This window comes from Podarcis muralis, chromosome 4 (assembly GCF_964188315.1).
Source record: "Podarcis muralis chromosome 4, rPodMur119.hap1.1, whole genome shotgun sequence".
NCBI classification, from domain to species: domain Eukaryota; kingdom Metazoa; phylum Chordata; class Lepidosauria; order Squamata; family Lacertidae; genus Podarcis; species Podarcis muralis.
The window spans coordinates 64,010,340-64,034,499 of record NC_135658.1 but is presented as its reverse complement, the minus strand read 5'-3'; the positions used below and the strand labels follow the sequence as shown (position 1 = coordinate 64,034,499).

Here is a 24,160-nt window from a genome sequence, read left to right as displayed (position 1 = left end):
GAGTTCAGTAGGAGTCACATCCTAGGTATTTGTGTATAGAATTGTAGTCTTTTGTATTGTTTCAATGTTACCGTCAAGACTTGGAAATTATTTTTATTAAAATACTTGTAAATAATTGACAAAACAATTAAATAAAAGGCTTTTCTGTTACACTGGGTAACAACTGTAATGCAAACTCACCTGCTACAGCTCTTGACACCATTTGCACAGTCTAGCTTTGCTGTCCCTCATTCCTGTTGCACCCCCAGAAAATCCTCTGCGCTCAGGGGGTCCTCAGGAAAGGTTTGGGGAGTGGGGGACCACCATGGGTCAGTCAGAGGCAGCTTGTATGAACAGTTCCCCCTTCCTGATGCCTCCCCATGCCACACCAACAGCTTCTGACCCATGGGTGTAGTAGGGGGAGGCAGCTGCCCCCCATCAAGTAAATAAATAACAATACTTAACTAAAAGTAGAAATTGTAGAAAAAATTTGATGGATTTTTCTGAGCACTTGGGGTCAAAAGAAAGTAATTTAAAACAGCTGTTGCTGAGACATTTCATTCCCAATCTGCTAAACAGCCAGACAGAGGATGGTGACAGATGGGTATCCTGCCCCCTCCCCCAACATAAATCCTGGCTACAGCCATGTTATGACCTGATTTTTCTGGGGGCTGTAGTGGATGCAGCCAAAATTAAAATTTTATGTTAGAAAAATGGAGACACAGAAAATTGTTAACATACTAACTAGAGAACTATGTATTAGATATATAGATTTTTGCTATGTGTAGTTAGCTATCTAAGGGACGTGGGTGGCGCTGTGGGTTAAACCACAGAGCCTAGGACTTGCCGATCGGATGGTTGGCAGTTCGAATCTCCGCGATGGAGTGAGCTCCCGTTGCTCGGTCCCTGCTCCTGCCAACCTAGCAGTTCTGAAGCACGTCAAAGTGCAAGTAGATAAATAGGTATTGCTCCAGCAGGAAGGTAAACAGCGTTTCCGTGCACTGCTCTGGTTCGCCAGAAGCGGCTTAGTCATGCTGGCCACATGACTCGGAAGCTGTACGCCGGCTCCCTCGGCCAATAAAGCAAGATGAGCGCCGCAGCCCCAGAGTCGGTCACGACTGGACCTAATGGTCAGGGGTCCCTTTACCTTTACCTTAGTTAGCTATCTGAGAAAAGTTCATTGCTAATCACCAGCTTCTGAGTTTGACTAATTGCTATTCGCTATGTTGTCAATTTTTATGTTTTCATTTTAAGAAATGGAGAACATTCTGTCAAAACATATAGTAAAATTTCTTTAATTTTTAATTTTGCAGGAAAAGTTATTCGCAGGTTTTGCTTAATTTCACATTTAAAAACCTCTCTCATTGGCCATGGCATTTGATTATTGGTATCATAATGGTGTGCTTATTTAAATGTTGTGCACTCTGTTTCTAACCTTTGTTAATAACTACTGTTGTGCCTTTCAGAAGCTGATTCTGCAAACCTTACATCTTCACGTTCACGTCGTGAGAAGAAAGTTAAAAAAGGGAGACAAGAAGCATTGGAACGTTTGAAAAAAGCAAAAGGTGGTGAAAAAATAAAATATGAGGTAACTAAAATGTTCTGGCTTTAGTTCCACGGAAATGCATAATGGGGAAGTGCTACTGTGTTGTGCTCTGTGTGAGAGTGTGTGTGTGTGTGTGTGTGTGTGTGTGTGTGAGAGAGAGAGAGAGAGAGAGACAGAGAGAAAGGTACCTAAATTTACTCATTAAATGTGCTTATCAGTGTTATCTTTATATAAATAGAAGTCCTGACCAGGTCTGCGTATCTGACTTATTCATTTACTTTATTATCTGGCCCATTTGAAAAGAGGGACAGTTACAATGGTTGCTCCCAACTTCTTATTGCAGGTTGAAGAGTTCACAAGTGTTTATGATGAAATTGATGAAGAACAATACTCCAAGATTGTCAGAGAACGGCAGGATGATGACTGGATTGTGGATGATGGTTTGTGAAGTGGATTTAATTTTTCACTCTTGACTTTGTGCTGACATTAAAACAGCTATTCTTCCCTTGGTTTGGATAACCTTTGCTATATGCAATTTTTTTTAAAAAAAATCCCATAGAGATTATCCAATTCCTTGTGTGCATCCAAAGGAACTTATTAAGCAGAGGGCCTTCTCAGTGGTGGCGCCTGCCCTGTGGAACGCCCTCCCACCAGATGTCAAGGAAATAAACAACCATATGACTTTTAGAAGACATCTGAAGGCAGCCCTGTTTAGGGAAGTTTTTAATGTTTGATGGTTTATTGTGTTTTTAGTATCCTGTTGGAAGCCGCCCGTAGTGCTGGGGAGGCCTGGCCATATGGGCGGGATATAAATAATAATAATAATAATAATAATAATAATAATAATAATAATAATAATAATAATATCAAGGCTTAAAAATGAAAGTAACTGGTCTGAACAGTGCTTTTATCGATGAGATCTGCAAAATAACTTGTGGCTTTGCACATTGTTAACAGGAATTGGACCATAGTGTTCAGGGTGGGAGTGGGATTTTCCTCAAAACTGATGTATTAATAGAGGGGCCACAATAGCCACTTGTTATGAGCTGGTTGTGCTTACTGTAGGCCACTAGAATATGTGAAAAGCTGGCACAACCCTGTAAAAAGCTTTCAGTAAAGTAAATGGTCAAGGGTTGGTGTTAGGTTGATAGTCACAAGTTGTCTGGCTGTTCCTGGCCAACTTGCTATGCTTAGGCTGTGGTTTGCACAATTGCAACCAAAGCATATGTTGGTTGGGCCATTCGGGCTTTGATCCCAAATTACTTCATGGAGGGCATGTTCACATTTAAGCTTACTAAGCAGAAAGTAGGTCATTGGTTTTTAGTAGAACTTAATTTAATGTATCAAGGAACAGGAGATGAGAATGTTGACGATACATGTGGAATCTATAAGCTGGATTTCTCCCCTGAGTGACCGAGCTGATGCATATTTTAGAAACACCCGTCACAAATGAAGCGGTCGTGTTGAATTTGTAACAATATTTTTGTTGGCAAGAGGACACTCTAAATACAAGTTACAAAATGATGGAAAATCAAGAGGAACTTGGCTGACCTTCACATCCAGATAGAGTCTGGGTTTGTCTGCTGCCCGTTGGTTAAAGTATGACACTTTTCCTACATAGATGGTGTTGGCTACGTAGAAGATGGCAGGGAGATTTTCGATGAAGAGTTGGAAGATGATGCTCTTGATTCCAGCAAGAAAAGTGAGTGAACATTTTTTTAGCAGCTTTCCTGAGAGGGAGTTAATTAAAATTAGACTGAAGAATAGACATAGCATCTCATTGAAAGGGTACACATTTATATATTGCTGAAGGACAAAGTGGAGTTTCCCTAGCGTTGCTGGGAGCGTTCATGCTTTGGATGATGCCTTAAACTAATGTTATTCTAAAACAGTAGTGGACACTTCCAATCACCTCTTTGAGGCCATGTCAAGAAGGACAGAGTAGAGAGCATATGCATTATAGTGCTCTTATCTGTAATAAATACTTCCTGGTATTTCGCTTTTAGTGTTTGAATGTGTCAAATGCCAGTTCAGGTAACTGTGTCCTTTTTTTGCTTCAGGAAGCAATTCTACTGCGTTGCTGTACAAATAAACCATTTAATCAATCAGTGTCCATGTTTTTAGAGTAGCAATAGAAAGTTAAGTTGAAAGGGAGGGGGAAGTAATTTCAAGAAAATGATCTGTGAAGTGGCAACTGAAAGATTAACAGACCTTTTGTTTATTTCATAGAAATTATACATTGCTTTATTGTAAAAAAAACCAAAACACCTCAAAATGGTTTACAAAAAGATAAGACAAGAAAAAATTATGACCCTACTTTACAAGATGCAGTAGTTAAAATGCAAAAATGGATTAAAATTACCTCAACTTTCTAAGCATCTGCGTAGGCTTGTCGTAAGCAAGAATGTTTTTAGCCGGCCTTGAAAAGAGTAAAGTGAAGGTGCTTGCTTGATCTCAATAGGCAGAGAGTTCTAAAGTACAGGTGCTGCCTCATTAAATGACCAGGTTCTTACAAATGTGGAATAGGTGTTATGTGGCACCTGGAGTAGGGCTACTTATACCCATCAAAGTGGTCAAATGGGTACGTGTGAGGTAAGGCTATTATAAGTTAACACTTTTTTAAAATAGTGATTTTCATTTCCAAAATACAAATAACAAAATGAGAATAGTTACACTGTATAGTTACTAATGTGCGCACCATTCCCACCCCCCCTCTTACGTGTAGGTAAGATCAATTTCAAAAGAATAGTTGGGCTGATTTTGTGACAGTTTAACAGCCATTTAAATAACTGAAGTGTGGTTTCACTCTGTCCTCATCAAGTTTCAAGTAAACTGATGAATAATTCTATTTCATCATGACTTTATTATCAACATGTGCCAGGTGGTTTCCTTTGTATAATTTCAATAATTTGACACATTCTTTATTTTTCTTAGGCTGAGCTGAATATTAAAAGGAGCTAAATTTTCAGCATTAAAACCCCCCACAGGTTTTCAGGTTGAAGTGGGGAATCTTTCTTTTTTTTAAAAACCCACGCACCTCTAACAGCTTACCTTTTACTTGCTGATTTACTGCTGTTTGTTTTTCCAAACAATTGCATAGCCCTGTACATTGGGAAAGGGAGCAAGTATACTAGGTATTCTATAGTAAGGTATTTGCAGTGGATTCAACAGGCAACTATGGCAGCTGTTTTAAAACCAGTCTATGTGAAGTCTGCTCAATGTGCGGATTGTTTGTGTAACAGTTTACAACATAATCTTTAGCATGCTGCTACGAGACATCTCTCTTTATATGCCTGGTAGTTTCATACAGGGTACATATAAAGTTGCATATAAACTGCTGCCCATGTAGAGCTATCTCCAGGTGGTCTGTTCTTTACTTAGTTATGTAAGACCTCCAGGGCTGCAATTCTGTGCCCACTTACCTTGGAGTAAGCCCTCTTGAACTCTGTTGGCCTCGTTTCTGAGTAGACAAGCACAAGATTGCACTGTACATCAGTTTTCAAGCAAACTTGCAGTGTAACTTGCAAGTGACTTACATGCAGCTGCTTGGTCCCTTATGGTTCATTTCTAATAATGGATGATTCAGTCTTGAATATTGATCTGCAGTTGTCATTACTAATAGATTGTGACTTATCAGTAGGATTGTGATATTTAAAGGTACTGTATTAATCTGCTAGGAAGAAGAGACACAACTTCTGCAAATGACAAGAAAAATGTGAAGAAGCCTCTGGTATCAAAACCAAACACTATAAAATCTATGTTTATGGCCAGCACTGGAAAGAAAAGTACCGACGTAAGTTATATTTTAAGCAAAAAATATGTCTGCTGAATTTAGACAAATAAAAATATATATGCCCTCAGATCTGTTGCTCTGTTTGTGTTTTGAAAAAAGCTGCCGTAGAAGGGCAGCACATGATTGCTTAGCTTTCGTTGTAAATGTTGATCCTGTTTTTTCCAATGAGCAGTTTACTTAGCACATGTATCTCCTTTCACAGAAGGCTGTTGACCTGTCTAAGGATGATTTGCTAGGAGACATTTTGCAAGATCTAAATGCTGAGGTAGGAATTCATGTGTGTTCTGGGTGTGGTAGAGGAGCAAGGTGTAGAGTTTATGTTTTTAAAATGCTTGGAAGAGAACAAAATATAAACTGGATTAGGGACTGCAATCATATAGTCCATGTAAAGGCATACTAGGGGCCAAAGGATATTGTAGACTTCTCTCTTCACAGACAGAAAATGAGATCTGGTACTGGGGGCGTTTGTTGCAACCACAAAAAGCTCCACATTTGTCCCTCCTTCACTGTTGGTGCTCCAGTGATATGGAGAGAAATGGGGCATGCCGGAGCATATTGAGAGTGGCTTTGGAACCTGTTTCCCCACCCATGTGTCAAGTGAGATAACAGACACCAGTCCTATCATGCCTGATTCCCTGCAACCACTCCCCCTTCCCCTGGCCAATGTGAGGCTCCCATGGCTTTGGATTTGGTGGTTCCTGTGCCAGATTCTGTCTTCTCACTGCTCATGTTGCTTTGCTCTGGATAGGCAACCTGATAATACTTTAGTACCTGAAAGCAAGTCGTATTTGACCCAAAGTTAGAAAGGACCCAGTGAAATGTGGTTGCCTGTTGCAAACTGTGAGAGGATGGTAGGGCAAGGATACAAACGTACCGTCTTTTCCCGTGTATAAGACACCCCCATGTATAAGACTGTCGAGTTGCAGCTCGGCATCCAAAGAAAAGTCAGTCTCACATCATAATAAGTTCCGAAATATGGCTGCTCCTAGGGCTAAAGCAGCACAGCTTTTATTGTGTGAAATCAGAAAGATACAAAGTACAAGCCAACAATTTGTTCTAGCAAGCAGATAAGGACCTTCGCACTAGACCACGCACGCGATCAGGCCATGCCACGTTAGCCAATCATATAGGACAGCACGAGCTGTTCACGCGCTGTTCATGCTCCAAGGATGCTTCTAGCTATGAAATCACCCTGTAACAATAAGAACTTTGCTCATGCTCTCATGTACAAGCAATCATTTTCCCACATAAGACGACCCATATTTTTTTAAACCCAAAATTGAGAAATTTAGTTGTTTAGCTTTTTTGGGGGGGGTGGGGGAGTCACTTCTGCCAATCACTCACCGCTCACTGCTACCAACAGCCCACCCGCCCACTTGCTGCAGCTGCCATTCGCCTGCCCGCCTCGCCACAGCTGCCAGTCGCCTGCTCAATTGCCGCAGCCGCAGCCAATCGCCAGCAGGCCTTGCCGCAACCACCAATCACCCGCCCAATCACCGCTGCCAATCTCCTGCTTGCTGCTGCCATTAATCACACGTCCCCCTTCTGCATTCACTATCCGTGTATAAGACGACACCCAATTTTTGCCTAATTTTTTAGCAAAAAGCATCGTCTTATACATGGAAAAATACAATAATAATTAAAATCCTGTACCAGGGTTGCCCTTTCTTCAAGGAACTGATGACTGTTCGGTGTGGGGAAGGGATATAAGGGGTGTATGCATTTTTATGCGGAACATAGCAAACTCTTATCTTTCTTTTGTAAGTTCTGCTACAGCAGTGACTGATGCCTAATGTTTTTCTCCTTTGTAGCCAGTTCCTTTAGCACCACCACCGGTTGTAGTTCTAAAAAAAAAGAGGCTTTTTGGAACACCGTTGAATCCCTTTTCTGTGCAATCTCAAGTGTCCAAGGTAATATTCCAAAATGGAAATGTTAATCATAAGATTTCTGAGAAGCTTATGTGTGTGTTGCTTTAGAACTTCCATATTTTAAAATTGATATTTTAAAATCTTAGTTTGACTTGTTGCTGTGCGAACGAACATAAAATCAAAGCTAGCAAAATCAGTATAGTTAATATCAGCTGGAATGGGAAAAAATGCATTTGGCTATTAGTTGTATGGTGGCTTTGTACCCCAAATCTACTTAAATAAACTTAATGTTTCAACTTGCATTCTTTGGAGAGGATATAGTAGTAGAGCACAGTGTTTGAAAGGCCTTGCCTACATCTAGCCCTTTTGAAAATAGGTGTGGGGGTTCCTATTTGAAATACAGATTCTGTGAAGGGCATTGGCTGGAATGAAACTTATGCTTCCCTTCTTCCTCTGGGATGTCCGGGAGAATAACTTCCCTTTTCACCCAGTCCAGTGATGGAAACTGCATCCTCCCTGCCTATCCTGATCATCTGATGAGCGGGGCGGGGAGGATATTTTTTTCTTCTGTGGTGGTGGTGCTGCCACTGGAGGGAAATTGTAATGAGCGACTGGCAGGCTACTCTTGAAGGCTTGCTAGTCCAGCTGAAGTCCCCAGGCCAGGGGTTTGCCACCTTAATCTGATTTTTAATTAAAATTACTTGTGCTTATAGAGAACGTCTTCTGAGGTGAGAAAACCTGTCACGTCTGTCAAAAAAGAAGTTTCTTCACCAAATTCATCTCATTCTAAGAATTCAGTCTACACAGCTAGATCAGATGTAGTCAAAGAAGAGAGAAGTGAACCTGAAAATGGAATGCAAATGGTTGAAAATGGAGAACGGACAAAAGCTAAACAAGAGGAACCTACTATAGGTAATTGTTATATTTTGGTAATAGTGCTCATCCCCTTGTATTTTCAATGATATTCACCTCTGTTATTGATAGTTTATCTGATGATGTTTGACTTTATTTTATATTGTATTTGTACATATTAATGTTCTTATAGAAACCTTATTGAAATCGCTGTGTGAAAAAAATAACTGCCAAAATAATTTAAATAAATAAAATCATTGAAATATAGTACATTGAGTCTTAAAGTCTCTGCATAATGCTTACAGAAGATGAACAGGCTATAATGGATTTTGATGACGGGGACTTTGATGAATCTATGGAGGAAGGTGCAGTTGTAGAAGAATCGGTCACAATCCTGAAGGAAGAGGTGAAAACAGAAGATAGACAAATACAGCAAGTGGACCCTGTGAAAACAGGCTCATATTTCTTGTAAGCACTTAAAAAAATCCTTAGGGACTTTTTGTTCTGGTTTCCACTTTTAACTTTCTTCTAAGTTCACTAACAGTATGAAAAGCTTCTCAAGGCTTCATAGAGATGGAGAAATGTTCTCAGAAGATGTTGGTTGACTTGCAGTAATAAACTTAAGAATATCAAAAGCTTTTCTTCAGTGTTCTTCTGAAGAAAAGATGACCCTTTAAAATACTCATTTCACATGTAAAGCTATGCCTTTTTTTTCTTCCTCATGTATTGTATTTCAGAAACTCTCCCATCCCTGATGTTTCTTGTTGGGACAGAATTGATGAAGAAGAAGATGGGCAGCTAGCTTCCGAAATTCAAGTGGATTCCAGTCAGTTGCCCTTAATAAAAGGGGAAGATGGGGAGCAGATCTTCAGGTTCTATTGGCTAGATGCTTATGAAGATCAGTATAATCAACCAGGTATGTATACAGTGGTACCTCGGTTTAAGAACAGCCCTGTTTATGAACTATTCGGTATACGAACTCTGCAAAACCGGAAGTAGTGTTCCGGTTAGCGAACTTTACCTCGATCTACGAATGGAAACCAAACAGTGGAAGGGCACTGGTGGCGGGAGGCCTCATTAGGGAAAGCGCTTCTCGGTTTAAGAACAGCTTTGGTTTAAGAACAGACTTCCAGAACGGATTTAGTTCGAAAACTGAGATACCACTGTACATAAGAAAATTCCTCTTTACTCTCCCTGCCTTCTTTTGACCAAAGTTATAAAGGACCATTTTTCAAAAGGGGCTTACTGTCCACTAGTTTCCTTGAAGCTGAATGTCTGTTATGTCTGAACATCAAGAAAAACATCTGCTTTGATACTGACTAGGCATAAACTTAGAACTATATATTAGTATCTTCAGGTTTCAAAAGGCTGGCTGAGGCCTCAGTGCTGCAATGTGTTGGAAGACATTGATTTGCAGTGGAGGGGAAGTGCTTTAACCCTTCAGCCATTTTCCCTGTGCAGCTTTCCCACACATGGTTATGACTATCTTCCGAAGGGCTTCCGAAGGGCATAAAAGCTAAATGCCATTGCTTGTTTTTAATGGGATGGATCAGTACTTTTTTCTCCCTTTCTCAGAGGAGCTCTATATCCAGGAGAAGCTCCTGCTGGAGGGAAGGGGTGGCAGAGGGTGGCACAACAGACTGTGGGGTGAAGGAGGTGATTGGTGAAAATTGCCAGGGGGACAGTCCCCTGGGTGGAATTTTACCCATTGATAATCTGGATAGAGCCCAGTAATAAGTAGCCCGATAGCAGCTTGCCCAGTGGGGTAGAGCTGCAGCAATAGCCTCATGGCAGCAGAGCCACTGCAGTTTACTGGAAGGGGTGAGACGGTGGAGGGATCGGGGCTGTGCGGCCATGTGGGTGATGCTGGCTTGCCACCTCTTTGCTCATACCAGTAAACAGCAGTGATCCCACTGCCAAGTGGCTCCACCCCAGCCATCAAACGGCTCCTTCCCCTGCTCCAGACACACACAGAAGTCCCTGGTAAAGGCTCCCTTTTATCAGAAGTATTTTTTCCCTTTAATTTCTAGGGCTTTACCATAATGTACCTTAATTTGTATGCACATCAGATTCAGGAAGGAGTAAAATGAAGGTTAATGGCTACAGCTTGTTCAGCTCCCCCTCCCAGACAAACATTCATTTAGATCTTGGGCAGGGGATTAAACGCTGAATATACCCAATATTTTTGTGAAAGTAGCTAATGATCACTGAAGTTTGGGTGAAACTGGGGACTAATGGGAAGGGGGCAATCCTATCCCTAAAAACTCTTGTTTAGTGTTTTTACTTTTATCTTGGATTCTGCACGGTGGCTTCTGAATGGTGTATAATTATGAAAAGACTTGTTCCTTGATTATGAAAAGAGATCCTGTCGTCATAACTTTTCAAGGATGAATAATAAAGACTGCACCTGGTTTCAATTAGTAACGCAGAGGAAAATAAATTTTGGCATTACTTTTTGTTTAAAAGAATCATAATCATTATAGCAAATGAGGTATTAACTGTATTATGTGAAGGATTCATATTATACCAGGACGAATAAGAATTTCACACAGTCCCTGCACACCCACCCCATAATGGTTAGAGGGTAAGACTGCAAATGGCTTAATTTCTTGATTTCATATATCTGATATAAATCACATTAACATCAGCTAGTGGAGATATAGTTTTTGTAACTGCCCTTGCCTTTACTCATTTTTGTTGTGTGGTAGGAATGTTTAGTATTCTATGGGAAGAGGGTATGGTGATGCAGCACAAACTCTTCTGAGCTGTCCGCAAGTATTTGCATTTCAGTATTTGTAGCTGCAAGTTGTGAATGCTTGTTTCTATGTATAATAACCGTTGAGACACTTTGCCGTTGAGACACTTTGGACCATTAGTCTTTGAATGTATCAGCCCAATCATTTTTGCCATCACAAGCTTGCTTTTTTCAGTCATCCTGTGATATAATTCACATGCCCCTAGTCCTTTGAATGCGATAGCCATCCTCAGAATGGATTTTCAAACATTTTGGGTAGTTTGCTGCACTTGTACTGACCTGCGGCTGAATGAAGATTGAAATGGGGAGACCAGGATCCACGTTGATTTCATGTAAAACGACATGTGATGTGAATGTACTCACAATATTAAGATACCAAGTTATCCCAGACATTTAATGACAGATATCTTCAATACCTATATCTCCTTTGCCTGTATATTGTAGTGTCTTATAGTGACAAATTTAAGTTCGTTGATTTCAGTGGGTCTGCTCTGCATATGGCATGGTCATATACAATCCAGGAAAATGTATAACCTGCTGCTTCCCCCCCCCTCCAGCAGAAATAATCAAAGTGGCTTGCAAAATAAAATAAGCAAAATACAATAATGAAACAAAATAAAAATATAATATCCAAGCACTAAAACCAGCATTAAAAATGAGGAGTACTGTACTAGGAAATAAGGAGGGGGCAAGTAACAGAAGGTATGGGGAGGCGTAGTTTCAAGTTTCTTTTTGAAACAAGGTGGCATTTAATACCTTGCATGCCATCGTGATGTGTGCCTGCATAGTACAAGACTCTTAAAGCAATCACTTGACTGTGGAGTACTGACTTTCAGCAGATGGAGCTGTCAATTAGGGACTACAAATTGGAAATCATTCTGCTCCCATGGGTGAATTAGTGTGTTTATTCAGTAATTCTTAGTATTGCAGCTTTTCCATTAGCAGCTGTGCTAAGCTGTTTTGATTAACGTGCATTGTCTGTCTTTACCTTTTCATTTTAGGAGTGGTATTTCTCTTTGGTAAAGTGTGGATTGAATCGGCACAGTCCTATGTGAGCTGTTGTGTGACAGTAAAAAATATTGAGAGAACTATTTACCTACTCCCACGTGAGTCGGTACGTCCTTTTATGCTGGAGACTTCTCTGTCATAAATTGTCTGTTTATGGAAAGTTATTCAGGCAAAATGCATTATTAGAAATTTATGGAATACTAGTGGCAGGTGCCTGGTGTTGCCTTGGAATTTTTAGAAACCAACAAATACTGTGATTTTTTTAATGGATAGTGTGATGGGTTAGGGTTACGTCATGCCAAAGTCATGTTTTGGTCTACCATCTTGAATCAAAGGGGCATCCAACATCCAAACATCAACAAAGACCACTGCCTCACCTTGGGAGCTCTCAAGCCAAGTTTGTTGATGATCTCTTGAGAGATGGTTGAACTTGTGCCCTGAAAAGGGAGAAGTCATGCCAAAGTGACATATTGGTTAGCCATCTTGATTCAAAATGGTGGTCAATGGCCCAACACCAACATAAACCACCCCTGCCCCTATTTCGGAAAGCCTTGTGCTGAGTTTGGCAACAATACCCCAAGGTGTGTCCAAATGCATAGAGGACGAACAAATGGAGAAATCATTTTCTGAAATGTATAGTAGAAGGTATGAATACCTTTATGTAACATGGGTTGTAATCAGAGATAAGGAAGAGAGTATTTATTAAATGACTTCAGGCAATATTATACAACAAACCAATGAAACTAATAATATTAAATGGGAAGGGGGTTGGTAGTAAAGAGATTTATGTCCCAAGTCACTCTGATTACATGCTTTGGTGCCCAATCTTTACAGTCTATAAGTTTCTAGAAAACCTAAGTTGTGCCACCTCGTTGACTTCAAGAAAATCCATCTCTGCTGTGAAGCCATTGGCTTAGCTTTAATTCCTTACTCTGTAACCCCAACTAAAAAGAAGCCAGTGTGTGTGAAACTGTTTTGCTCGCATTTATCCCTTGTTACCCCTCTCTCCTTCCTTTGCCTCCATTTCTTTGGATAGGTACTATCTCTGGCTTAGCCTGTAATTGCTGTATAAATGTTAACCAAGAACAACACATAGCAAATACCAGTTTTTCATCTTTGCAGAAGCGAATTAAGTTATCTTCTGGTGAAGAGACAGAGAATCCTGTGACTATGATGGATGTTTATCAAGAATTTAATGACAGGATTTCAGAAAAACACAAGATCATGAAGTTCAAGTCCAAGGTTGGTCTTAACCTTTTCTCCTTCATGTTTCATTTTTCTAACTGTGAAGGGCGCTCATTTTTCAGGCAGGAGAGAAGTAATAAAAGGTAAAGGTACCCCTGCCCGTACGGGCCATTCTTGGCAGACTCTAGGGTTGTGCGCCCATCTCACTCAAGAGGCCGGGGGCCAGCGCTGTCCGGAGACACTTCCGGGTCACGTGGCCAGTGTGACAAAGCTGCATCTGGTGAGCCAGCGCAGCACACGGAAACGCCGTTTACCTTCCCGCTGGTAAGCGGTCCCTATTCATCTACTTGCACCCGGGGGTGCTTTCGAACTGCTAGGTTGGCAGGCGCTGGGACCGAGCAACGGGAGCGCACCCCGCCGCAGGGATTCGAACCGCCGACCTTTCGATCGGCAAGCCCTAGGCGCTGAGGCTTTTACCCACAGCGCCACCCGCGTCCCTAGAGAAGTAATAGGGAAGTATAAAAAGGGGCATGATGTCTACACAGGTCATTTTTTCAGCCAGAACTCAGTTCTGGCACCTCTCAGGTGGGTGCCATTGCTAATCTAAGAGAACAAGGGAGGCATTCATGGTGCGTTCCAGCACCTTTCCCCCCAGAAAAATAGCACTAATTAAACTGGTAGTGTATCTTACCTAAACATCTAACATCAGATTGAGGAATCCTTGCTGTTGCAGATGATACTGTCTCATATTTAAACCATGTTCCTTTCTTTAGAAGCAACCACCTACTTACAAATTTACAAATTATCTGCTTTAATATGTTGTTTTAAAAATGAAACCATTATACCTTCAGGGGCTGAGGTTAATGGGTTGGTTCCCACAACACTAAACTCATGGTTTTAGCACAGGACTAGGGAACCTACAGCCCTCCAGATGTTTCTGGACTACAATTCCCAGCCATGCTGACTGATGGAGTTGGAGTCCCACAGCATCTGGAGAGCCACAGGTTCCCCACCTGTGGTTCTTAGCACTACACAGATGAGTTTTTTGAGCCTGAACAAATTGTCGGGCTTCCTCTGCTCTTCTGTCTCTTCCCACACAACTGGGAGGAAGCCAAGGTTACTTTCATTTCAAAGAATCTTATCTTACTGATTGTGAGCCAGGAATTCTGGATTGAAACAAACTAAGCTTGCTTTAAACAAGACAACTTCTTAACCAGTTGTTTGAAACGGGTTTGTTTTGCAAGTAACCATTGTTTGTTTTATAATGGGATGCTTGTTGCATGTAATACTTGAAAGTCGTCTTAACAGAAGCCCTACTTGTGGGAGTAGGAAACAGCCTGCTCAATCTTGCTGATTCTGAGCTGCATAGGAAAGGCAGCTGTTTGCTAATGTAATTTGTCCAGTTTTTGTATTATGAATTAGCCCCACAAAAACGCATTGGTGTTGCATAATGTGTTCTCTTGTTTAAGCATTATTTGTCTCTGATTTTTGTGTTCTCAAAATGGAAACTGAAATATTTTAAAAAGCAAACAATTATTTTCCTTACCACTGCGTTATCAGGAGTATACAGGTGGTGACTATTTTGCCCATGTCCAATTGACGCATGGGTCCTTTTGGACTCGGAAGAGGGCGGAACAGCCTTGGGCATGCTCCCCTGGTGCATGCGAGGGCCAGGAATGGAACCTTTGCACAAAATGGATGCCGCCTGTATTGCCCAGTGGTTCTTACTTTGCTTTATGGCACAAAGAAGTTGCAATGCTTTTTATGTGTTGAAGTTCTATGAAATCTGTGGTGAGAGATCACCATAATATTTAGTTTTTCATTGTTAGCGTACCTTATAAGCCACCAATTTGTGTTCTGTTGCTTACATAGAACATATGGCAATTCCCCGAAGGCCTTCTTTTATTATACAATGTGGGCAAGAAACAATCTATTATCTGAGATAATGGGCCAATTCAAATGTAATAAGATGTCTGAATCCCTTTGTAAATATTAGGGAGTTTATTTTAGAAGGAGAATAGATAAATGACTTAAACTCTAACCGTCTACAATATCCAGAGTTTTATTTAAGTTAAATAACTATTTGTATGATTTCTACAACTTGACAATCGGCAGGTTATATTTTAGGAGCAGGGAAAGTTTTTCACATGGTGGTTCTCGCAGTTGAGATTCTGATGTTAAAAGTAAATTTGGTTTTAATGAGAAAACACTTTTACAGTACATCAGTGCCTGATGAATATCTCAATTTGTATTTTGCATAGAAAGTAGAAAAGAATTATGCTTTTGAGATACCAGATGTTCCTGCAAAATCTGACTACTTAGAAGTTAGATACTCGGTGAGTAAATAGTTCTATGTTGTCTCTCTGAAAGTGACACTCACACTGAGGTTTGCATATCTTTTCAGTGCACATGATTTTTTAAAAGAAAGATTATGAATCCTAAACTCTGATGCTTAATAGAGTTTTTTAAATGGTGTGACTATTGCTCAACTTGCGCTACCTTTAGCCAATGAATATTTCCCAAACTACAGTAAGTAAAGAGGAGCTAGATTTTCTAGTTAACTGCTTTGAGGAAGCATGGGCATGGTGGTCAAAGCTTATTTCTTGCCTTGAAAACTCAGTACTTCAAGCAATGCATGTTTGGACTGATTTGAAAGCATTTTAAAAGTCTGTGGTTTAATACATATATATCATTTCCCCTTGGTGAACACTAGAATGTACTTCCTCCTGTGTGCTGGAGGCAGCCTGATTTAATGTCTACTATGTCCTGAAATACCTTGATGTTGGGAAAGATTGAGGGCACAAGGAGAAGGGGATGACAGAGGACGAGATGGTTGGACAGTGTTCTCAAAGCTACCAGCATGAGTTTGACCAAACTGGGGGAGGCAGTGGAAGACAGGAGTGCCTGGCGTGCTCTGGTCCATGGGGTCACGAAGAGTCGGAAACGGCTAAACAACAACAAATAATGTCCTGAAACTAGGATGGTTAGGCGATTTCTGTGACTGAGGTTCAATGTAGCACAAGTGGGCATTCCCACACGCAATGGAGCTTTTTCTTCCTGCAACCTCTGATGTGCCTGCCATGTTTTCCTCAGAGGGTTGGTGGAGCCTCAAGCTGAGCAGGTTCAGGTGTATGAAAGAGTTCCCTTCAAGGAGCTCTCTTGTACAGCCAGACTAAGCAGGATTTTTCTCCCCTTCCATCAGGTGATGCGTGGGGAGGGCAATCCTGCTTAGCGCTTACTATTGACAAGCCGCCTGTGCTGCCTCCTTCAGCTTCTGAAATCGGAGGTTGAAAGGAGCAGCAGCATGAAGTGACCTCAAAGAGCAGCACTGGGCAGGAAAAGGCCCTTCCACTGATTGGGAACCATTTCTGCTTCCATGAACAAGGTGAACAACTGCTGCTCATCAGCCGATGGGTGGGAAAGAGTGTGGTTTCCTCCAGCTAACGAAAAACAGAAGCCCATTTTAAGCTCCCAGTTGTTCCTTTGAAGCCTCACCATTACCCACATATCTGTTTTTACAAGTTAGGATATTTAGGAAGACTTGCAACACATAGTAACGGTTCGTTGAAATGCTTCCATTCTCAGGCTGAATACGGTCGGCTTCCTCAAGACCTGAAAGGAGAGACATTTTCTCATGTGTTTGGAACTAACACTTCTAGTCTTGAACTATTCTTGATGGGCAGGAAGATTAAAGGACCAAGCTGGCTGGAAATAAAAGACCCACGTATGAATATTACATGTGGAATATGTTATGGATCCCTTGTATGCATGCACAAATGGAGTGGAGTCGTTCAGAGCAGTGCTGAGCTTGTTTAATGGTTGCCAACTTGAAAAGGGAACTGTTACGAAAATGTTTTTTTTAGAATTTGTCAATTTTCAAAGTGAAGAATGCTCCTTCAGGCAGTCATCGTCTTGTAAAACTAATTTTATTTTTAATCTTACTACTTTAGACATGGTTAAATCTATACTAGGTTAAATCTACTCGTGTTCCCCAAATGGCACCTGTTGTTCTGTCGTAATGTAGCTGCTGTGTATGTGATAGCTTAATATAAAGGTATGGCCAACTTAAAATAGCTCAGGCCCTAGTCCAAGTAAAATAAGTTGTGACTGAGCTGCTATGGACTCATTTGCACATAATGCTTAATCATGAATTAGCTCTACGTGGACTATCATGAACAAGCCTGTGTGCAATGTTGGACTCTCACGTCCCCACCCCGCCCCTGGCCATCTGGGAAGAGGGTTAAAATAAACTGTTTTCTTTCAGTGATGGTAAGGCTACACTCCTCTACCTGGAAGTACATCCTATTGAACTCAACGAGGCTTTTAAGGAGATTGTGCCGTCAGTCAAAACGTTATCTGGCTTAGAGTCTAAGCATGTGTGTAGCAAGGAGAATAGGGTTAGGATTAGGGTTGCTTCTGGGTTTAACATGCTTTGGTTAGTGTGTTGCATTTCAGGTAGTAAGACCAAAACCTAGGGAAAATGTAGAATGAAAAATATTTGTTATACCTGTATTATGCTATGCTTAATCTTTAGTGTTGAAATGTTCAATTTGCTGAGAAAAAGTTATAAGTGTAACTATTGTTTAAATATTGGGTATACTTATGTGCATGTTCTGTGTTACCTCAGAGCTCTTGAACCAGCCAGTCAGTTGGTGTAAGGTAGAATTAGTGGCCCAGAAGCCTGACTTGGTGAATGTGGTGAAAGATCTCCCTCCACCGCCTCTTGTGATCATGTCTCTCAGTATGAAGACAGTTCAGAACACAAAGAGTCATCAGAATGAGGTGAGTCATTAACTTTATTATGTACAGGGGGAAACTCCACAATTATTTCACAAACTAACTAAGGCTTCACAATAGCTATGTGTGCTATTGATTTCAAATCCTATGGATCTGGAAGCATACTTCTGCTAGTGGACTTCAGAATGTGGAGTGAATTGCCCCAACCTGCTTGCAGCATAAAACCTGGAGATCTTGCCAGAACTGTAAATGCCCCAAAATTTGTTCTTATAATGTCTCTCCCTCCCCCCCGTAGTTTTCCAATAATAATGTGACATGTGATCCAGGCTATTGACAAACTGCTGATGTAGGAGTTTGTTGCCTCTTTTCATTAGTATGAGTTATTCATGTGTTTATCAGACAAGAAAGGGATTATAGCCCTATTAAAACTAGTCAAGTACTAAATAGAGACATGGTTTGATTTGCTAAACCGCTTACTAAATATGTGCTTCATTTAACATATGGATGACACCTTGTTTAAAAAGGTTCACTAAATTCATTAGTGTCATTTTCATTCTCTTTTTAAACTTTTGTCTGTGCAGATTATGGCTATTACATCTTTAGTGCATCACAAATTTTGTGTGGACAAAGCACCACCCGTACCTCCCTTTCAAACTCACTTCAGCGGTAAGTATAAGTAGAACCTCTTTGCGTTTAATTATTTTCTCCCACTTACCACATTGACAGCACAAATGAAAGCTTGAATGTGACTTGGCAGAACATGTGACTTGGCAGAACATTGCTTCAACCTTGGAAAGCCACTGTCAGTCAGTGCAGGCAATATTGAGCTACTTGGACCAATTGTCTAACTTCGTATGAGGCAGTCTCCTACGTTCCTATGTCATTCTGCAGTGAAGAGTTTTACAGTTGTACCTTGGTTGGTGAATGGAATCCGTTCCAGAAGTCCGTTTGACTTCCAAAAACCTTTGACAACCAAGGCGCGGCTTCCGATTGGCTGCAGGAGCTTCCTGCACTCAATTGGAAGCCGTGTCAGACATTCGGCTTCCCAAAAAGTTTGCAAACCGGAACACTCGCTTCTAGGTTTGCGGTGTTCGGGTGCCAAAACGGATGAGTGCCAAGGCGTTTGACAACCAAGGTACAACTAGTTTGATATGAGAGCATTTCTACATTTCCACATGTCACAGAAATCTAGGAAGACAACTAAATTAAGTAGCATTGTAGTCATCAAGGTTTGAAAACAATTTTTGTTTTTCAAAATGGTGTCTGTCCTAATTTCCCTGCCCTATGGAAAGTTTCTGTATATTTGAACAGCATACGGCCTTGAGATGTGCACTGGACTAGAGATTTGGGTACAGCTATATAAAACTCAGGTGCCAGGAGTCACTGTTTAAAGCTTCTTCATTTCCTTTTCAGGCCCTGTGCATGTATGGCAGGCACTATTTCCTCTTGAAGTGAATGAATAATCCCACTATACTATTGAGTGTTGCAAGCCATACATTGTTTTCATGATAAATATTGCTCTAGCCAAAGCACTTACAGCTCATAAAGCCATTTAGCTAAGCTCCATATTGTATATTTCTCATTGACCTGGTTGTTTCCTTTGCAGTTATTTCCAAACCAAATGACTGCATTTTTCCATATGACTTCAAAGAAGTAGTTAAGAAGAAGGTAACTTTGTGTTTCTTGTACATTGGCTTGCATCCTGTAGTCTCCATCTTTGGAAGAGCTTTAAACATGCACAAAGCTTTCATGCACTTTAGCCTGGTTTGGAAGTAATCTTATCTTGGCTAGCCAAGATATGTATGAGCTTTGTGCCTGAGCTCCTTGACTTTGCACCATATTTTCCTCCCCCAGTATCTGTGATTGAACATATCCTGGGTTAATCATAATCTTCGGTGACGACCCAAGTGGAAAAGTATGGCCACCAAGTTGGGAACAAACAGAATCTGTAGCCATGATTTGAAATTGGATTAAATTTCTAGGTTATTCAAGACTTGATAACTTTAGTTTCATACTTCAGATGTAACAAGAAATTTTGGTTAATTAACACAGAAATATTTAAAACATGGCTGACTGAGGAGGAATAAGTTATTATGAGGACAAAGCTTTCAGATACAAGTGTTGTGCATATTTCAGCTTAATTTTTTAAAATATATATATATACTTTATTAATTAAAATTTTCAATAATTAGTTCAGATACAACACCCAATATCGCAAACTCTCACAACTGAGACATAATGCATAATGTAAAGTAAAGGAGGCATACGCCATGTTATTATCAAACCAGTGATCAGAAATGCTTAGGAATTACATCCACAAGGGTCCTTGCAGAATTGGAGCATATTTCAGCTTAAACTGAGAGATGTTATGAATTGGGTCTTTATGAAATAATAATAACATTATTTATTTCATGTCTTACTGACCGTTCACCGCAAGCTCCTAGGGTAGGTTAAAGCCATTTAAAAATACAATTTTAAGAACAATTTAAACAGTAAAAACAATTTGCCTCCAAACTGCATCGTAATGGATTAAGGAAAATGTGTAGGAAAAAATGCTATCAGCTTCTCACTAATTTAGCTATCCTTTTATATTGTAGTGGGTTTCTATATAATCTTTGTATAGTATATAAAGATTTCCAGTAAGTTTAAAAAATAATAACCATTCTAAAGCTTTGTTATTTGTGCTCAAATGTTATTGGTTTCATTTAAACATGCATAATTAAGCATAGGATTGAGGTGCAAAACTTTTAATTCTTTGAACATTTGGATTATTTAACTTTTGTGTTTGTTTAGAATGCTAAAATAGAGATTGCCACAACAGAAAGGACGCTACTGGGATTTTTTCTGGCAAAGGTTCATAAAATTGATCCAGATGTTATTGTTGTAAGTGACTTTTTATATCTGCTTCTGAGATCCTTTTACACATTATTTTTTGCTACGTTATTTTAAGGTGATGGAATGTTGATTAATATTTTAACATAATGTGTTACTAATGGAGACTTACAGCAATGGAGGACTCCAGTGGGGTGGCTGGGAAAGATTTTTACATGGGGTATTGGCACATGGCACTGTTTTGAGCGAATGAGAAGAGATTTTCAGAAATGAAAGGAAGACTAGGCAGCGTTTGTTTCTTAGTTAAGAGTTGCAGTCTCTTGAGGGTTATCTGCTGGGAGCTCTATGTTGGTGGTGGACTGGACTGAAGCAGTCCAGTCTTGCTTCAGTTTCCCCCATAGCTACCTCAGTTCCAAATAAGTATATAGACCAATACAGCTACTAAATGTGGGAAGCAGCTGGAAGTAATTTCTTTCTAACTTTACTGTGTTTTCTCCCTCTCTCCCTTCCCCTTCCCCTACGGCAGCCTATTAATTTTATCTCAGATAATTGGGAGAAATTGTACACTTTCAAGATGTGTCAGGGCACCACATGTTGCTCACCTCTGAATGATAGAAAGTAAGAGGCAGGGAGTGCTGATGATGCTATGCCTGAAGGAAAAGGACAGAGTAGGCAGGACCTGTGTAGCAGAAACCTAGGAATGATAGGTAGTGGAGTTGAGGACAGACCTAGTGAGAGTGGAGTTGGTGACATGTGAATGTCTTTTGTGTTGCTTCATTCACATGAGCATTATGTGATACATCAGAGGAAGGACTTAAAATAGTATAGACCCTTGCCATCTCTGTTGTTTTAAGATGAATACACAAGAGTAGGTGTATTCTGCATAACTGCTTGTTTTTGTTTCCTTTTCTTTCTTTTTAAGGGACACAATATTTATGGGTTTGATCTGGAACTTCTTCTCCAGAGAATTAACTTCTGCAAAGTTCCACATTGGTCTAAGATAGGTCGACTGAGGAGATCAAACATGCCAAAGCTTGGGGTAAATTGTTGCTTATGTTGCATTGCTGTATTGAATGTGATTAAAAATGAATTATTTTACTTGCTGTACTTTGAATGTCTTGCTTGATTGTTTTGACTGTAGTCATGAATCATGACAACATTCCAATTTAGATTTTGGTAATGTTGTTCAGAGTCGTATTTCAGCCATGAGACAAAGCTAAGCCAATTTAGTTTACTTGTCTCAACTAGATGGAGTTATTGACAGATTAATGACTAATAGAGGTGCTTTTGTGTATGGTAAATTGTGGGGGAAATGTATGTTGGCTTGACTGGCAAATCACTCCTTTGAGAATAGTTAAGGTTTTCTAGTTCTGCTGTATAAAGCTCTCTACATGTGGCATAGTTAATTGTTATCTACTCAGAAAGGATTTTACTCAGACTACCTTCCCCCCTTTTTCACATTGCTACAACATACTCTAGTACTGTGCTGGTAAAGAAACTAACCAGCTCGCTTTTTTCTACAGTTATTGTTTAGGTATTTTAATGCGTCTGCATGATGATTGCACTATACCATTAATCTTGGCAAAACCAAATTCTTGTGGCATTGACATTGTTCAGTGGTATATGTGCCAACAGTGTGTGCATATTCTTATACATGTATACATGTGCAAGTGTGCTGTCCCACACACATTATAAGGAATATATATCTCTATTTAATAAGTGTCATCTATTTAGCTTGCTCTGTTTCTTTGGGAAAACCTGAAGATTTTATTGGCACAGCAGTCCTAGTACTTTATAATTTGAGATTGTTTAGAGAAATTCAGACTGCGCTGGCAACAATAGCTGCACTAAAAAGTCATGAGATCCTTGTTTTCCCCAATGTGTTTTGTTTTCACAATATGGAAAATGTTTTTTGACTTGTGGCACCGTATTGAATTAAAGCCTTCTGTTTTCCTTTATCCTGTTACTTTGTGATTTTTTATTTATGCCCTGATTTACGCCCTGGTTTTGATTATGCCCTGGCATTCTTGAACTTTTTTTTTAAGAACAGAAAAAGTTCTCATTCAAAATAAGATAAGGTAAAGAGGCAACACTGGTGTGGCTTAGATAGAAAAAATATATATATTCTCTTGTGTTAATGAAACATAGACCTATAAAGTCAGAACTATGAATTTGTTAGTTGTAAGTGCCTTCATTGAAACTATGGAGCTTTTCTCTCGTGTTTGCAACATTTAAAGTCCTTTGCAACCATTACAAGGTTGTTGAGGTGCATCTGCACACAAGTGAGAAGCAACTTCTGTGTGATGTAAAAACTGTGTTATAATTAGTCCACAACAGAAATATAGCAATGATACAGAATCTGAAAATGTATTTTTCTTTCATGGCAATTAAGGGTCGTAGTGGATTTGCTGAAAAGAATGCAACTTGTGGCCGAATGATTTGTGATGTAGAAATTTCAGCAAAGGAGCTGATTCGTTGCAAAAGTTACCATTTGTCAGAGCTTGTGGGTCAAATTTTGAAAATGGAAAGAGTGGCGATTCCATCTGAAGAGTTACGAAATATGTACAGGTATGCTGCTAAATACATTTATTATTATGGCAATCCCACTAGCAATAAAAACATCAGAGCCTGCTAGATCAGTTCATCTTGTCCAGTTCATCAAGTGTTGGTGCTGACCTTTAAAGCTCTAAACGGCCTCGGTCCTGTATACCTGAAGGAGCGTCTCCACCCCCATTGTTCAGCCCGGACACTGAGATCCAGCGCCGAGGGCCTTCTTGGTAGTGGCGCCCGCCCTGTGGAACGCCCTCCCATCAGATGTCAAAGAGATAAATAATTACCTGACATTCAGAAGACATCTTAAGGCAGCCCTGTTCAGGGAAGTTTTTAATATGTAACACTGTACCGTTTTTAACACTGATTGGGAGCCGCCCAGAGTGGCTGGGGAAACTCAGCCAGATAGGCGGGGTATAAATAATAAATTATTATTATTATATTATTGTCCAGCATCCTTTTCTCACAGTGGCCAAGCAGATTGCCTGTTGGAAACACATAAGTAGGATATAAGCCCAAGAGCACACACTCCTGTGGTTTCCAGCAACTGGTATTCAGAATAATTATTGCCTCCCGACTGTAGAGGCAGAGCATAGCCCTAATGGCTGGTGGTCATTGATAACCCTCTGCTCCATGTATTTTTCTAATCTTCTTTTAAAACTAAAACAGTGGTGGGATTTATTCACTCATAGAATAGAGACAGGAAATTAAACACTGCCCTGGGAACTACAGATCATTTATTGGCTAGGAGTCCATCATATATAACCCCACAGCAGTTTTCATACAACTATGAAACCAATATGAATAAAATGCTTGAGGTAAAACATCATCAATTGATACAATGATACAAGTATAGACTAGTGACTAACAGCAGTCCAGTTTTGGCTTCCAAAAGCACAAGAAAACAGATAGATAAAACCATATAGCAGAGGCCTATCTGTGTTGTGGTCATCCATGGGAGTTCCATAACTAGGGTGCCATTACAGAGAAGTCTCTGCTCTTAGTCCCCATCAGATAAGTCACATTTTTCAGTAGGACTGCAAGTAGGAACCTCC

At 40.2% G+C, this 24,160-nt stretch overlaps 1 protein-coding gene across 4 annotated transcripts in view; it reads left to right on the top strand.

Moving 5' to 3' along the window:
- The window catches only part of POLA1 (DNA polymerase alpha 1, catalytic subunit), a 178,593-nt gene that overhangs the window by 5,187 nt on the left and 149,246 nt on the right, over window positions 1-24,160 (top strand). For 3 of the 4 annotated variants that reach the window (XM_028727457.2, XM_077927408.1, XM_028727458.2), the window contains exons 2-20: window positions 1,446-1,567; window positions 1,869-1,965; window positions 3,147-3,227; window positions 5,203-5,318; window positions 5,521-5,583; window positions 7,130-7,228; window positions 7,900-8,098; window positions 8,344-8,506; window positions 8,776-8,954; window positions 11,795-11,907; window positions 12,924-13,043; window positions 15,248-15,322; window positions 16,572-16,710; window positions 17,614-17,768; window positions 18,305-18,389; window positions 19,330-19,391; window positions 20,517-20,606; window positions 21,478-21,594; window positions 22,948-23,123. In XM_028727457.2, coding sequence (XP_028583290.2) covers window positions 1,446-1,567; window positions 1,869-1,965; window positions 3,147-3,227; window positions 5,203-5,318; window positions 5,521-5,583; window positions 7,130-7,228; window positions 7,900-8,098; window positions 8,344-8,506; window positions 8,776-8,954; window positions 11,795-11,907; window positions 12,924-13,043; window positions 15,248-15,322; window positions 16,572-16,710; window positions 17,614-17,768; window positions 18,305-18,389; window positions 19,330-19,391; window positions 20,517-20,606; window positions 21,478-21,594; window positions 22,948-23,123 — 2,251 coding nt within the window. The remainder of the gene's footprint in view (window positions 1-1,445; window positions 1,568-1,868; window positions 1,966-3,146; window positions 3,228-5,202; window positions 5,319-5,520; window positions 5,584-7,129; window positions 7,229-7,899; window positions 8,099-8,343; window positions 8,507-8,775; window positions 8,955-11,794; window positions 11,908-12,923; window positions 13,044-15,247; window positions 15,323-16,571; window positions 16,711-17,613; window positions 17,769-18,304; window positions 18,390-19,329; window positions 19,392-20,516; window positions 20,607-21,477; window positions 21,595-22,947; window positions 23,124-24,160) is intronic. The other variant, XM_077927407.1, reaches the window with a different exon arrangement.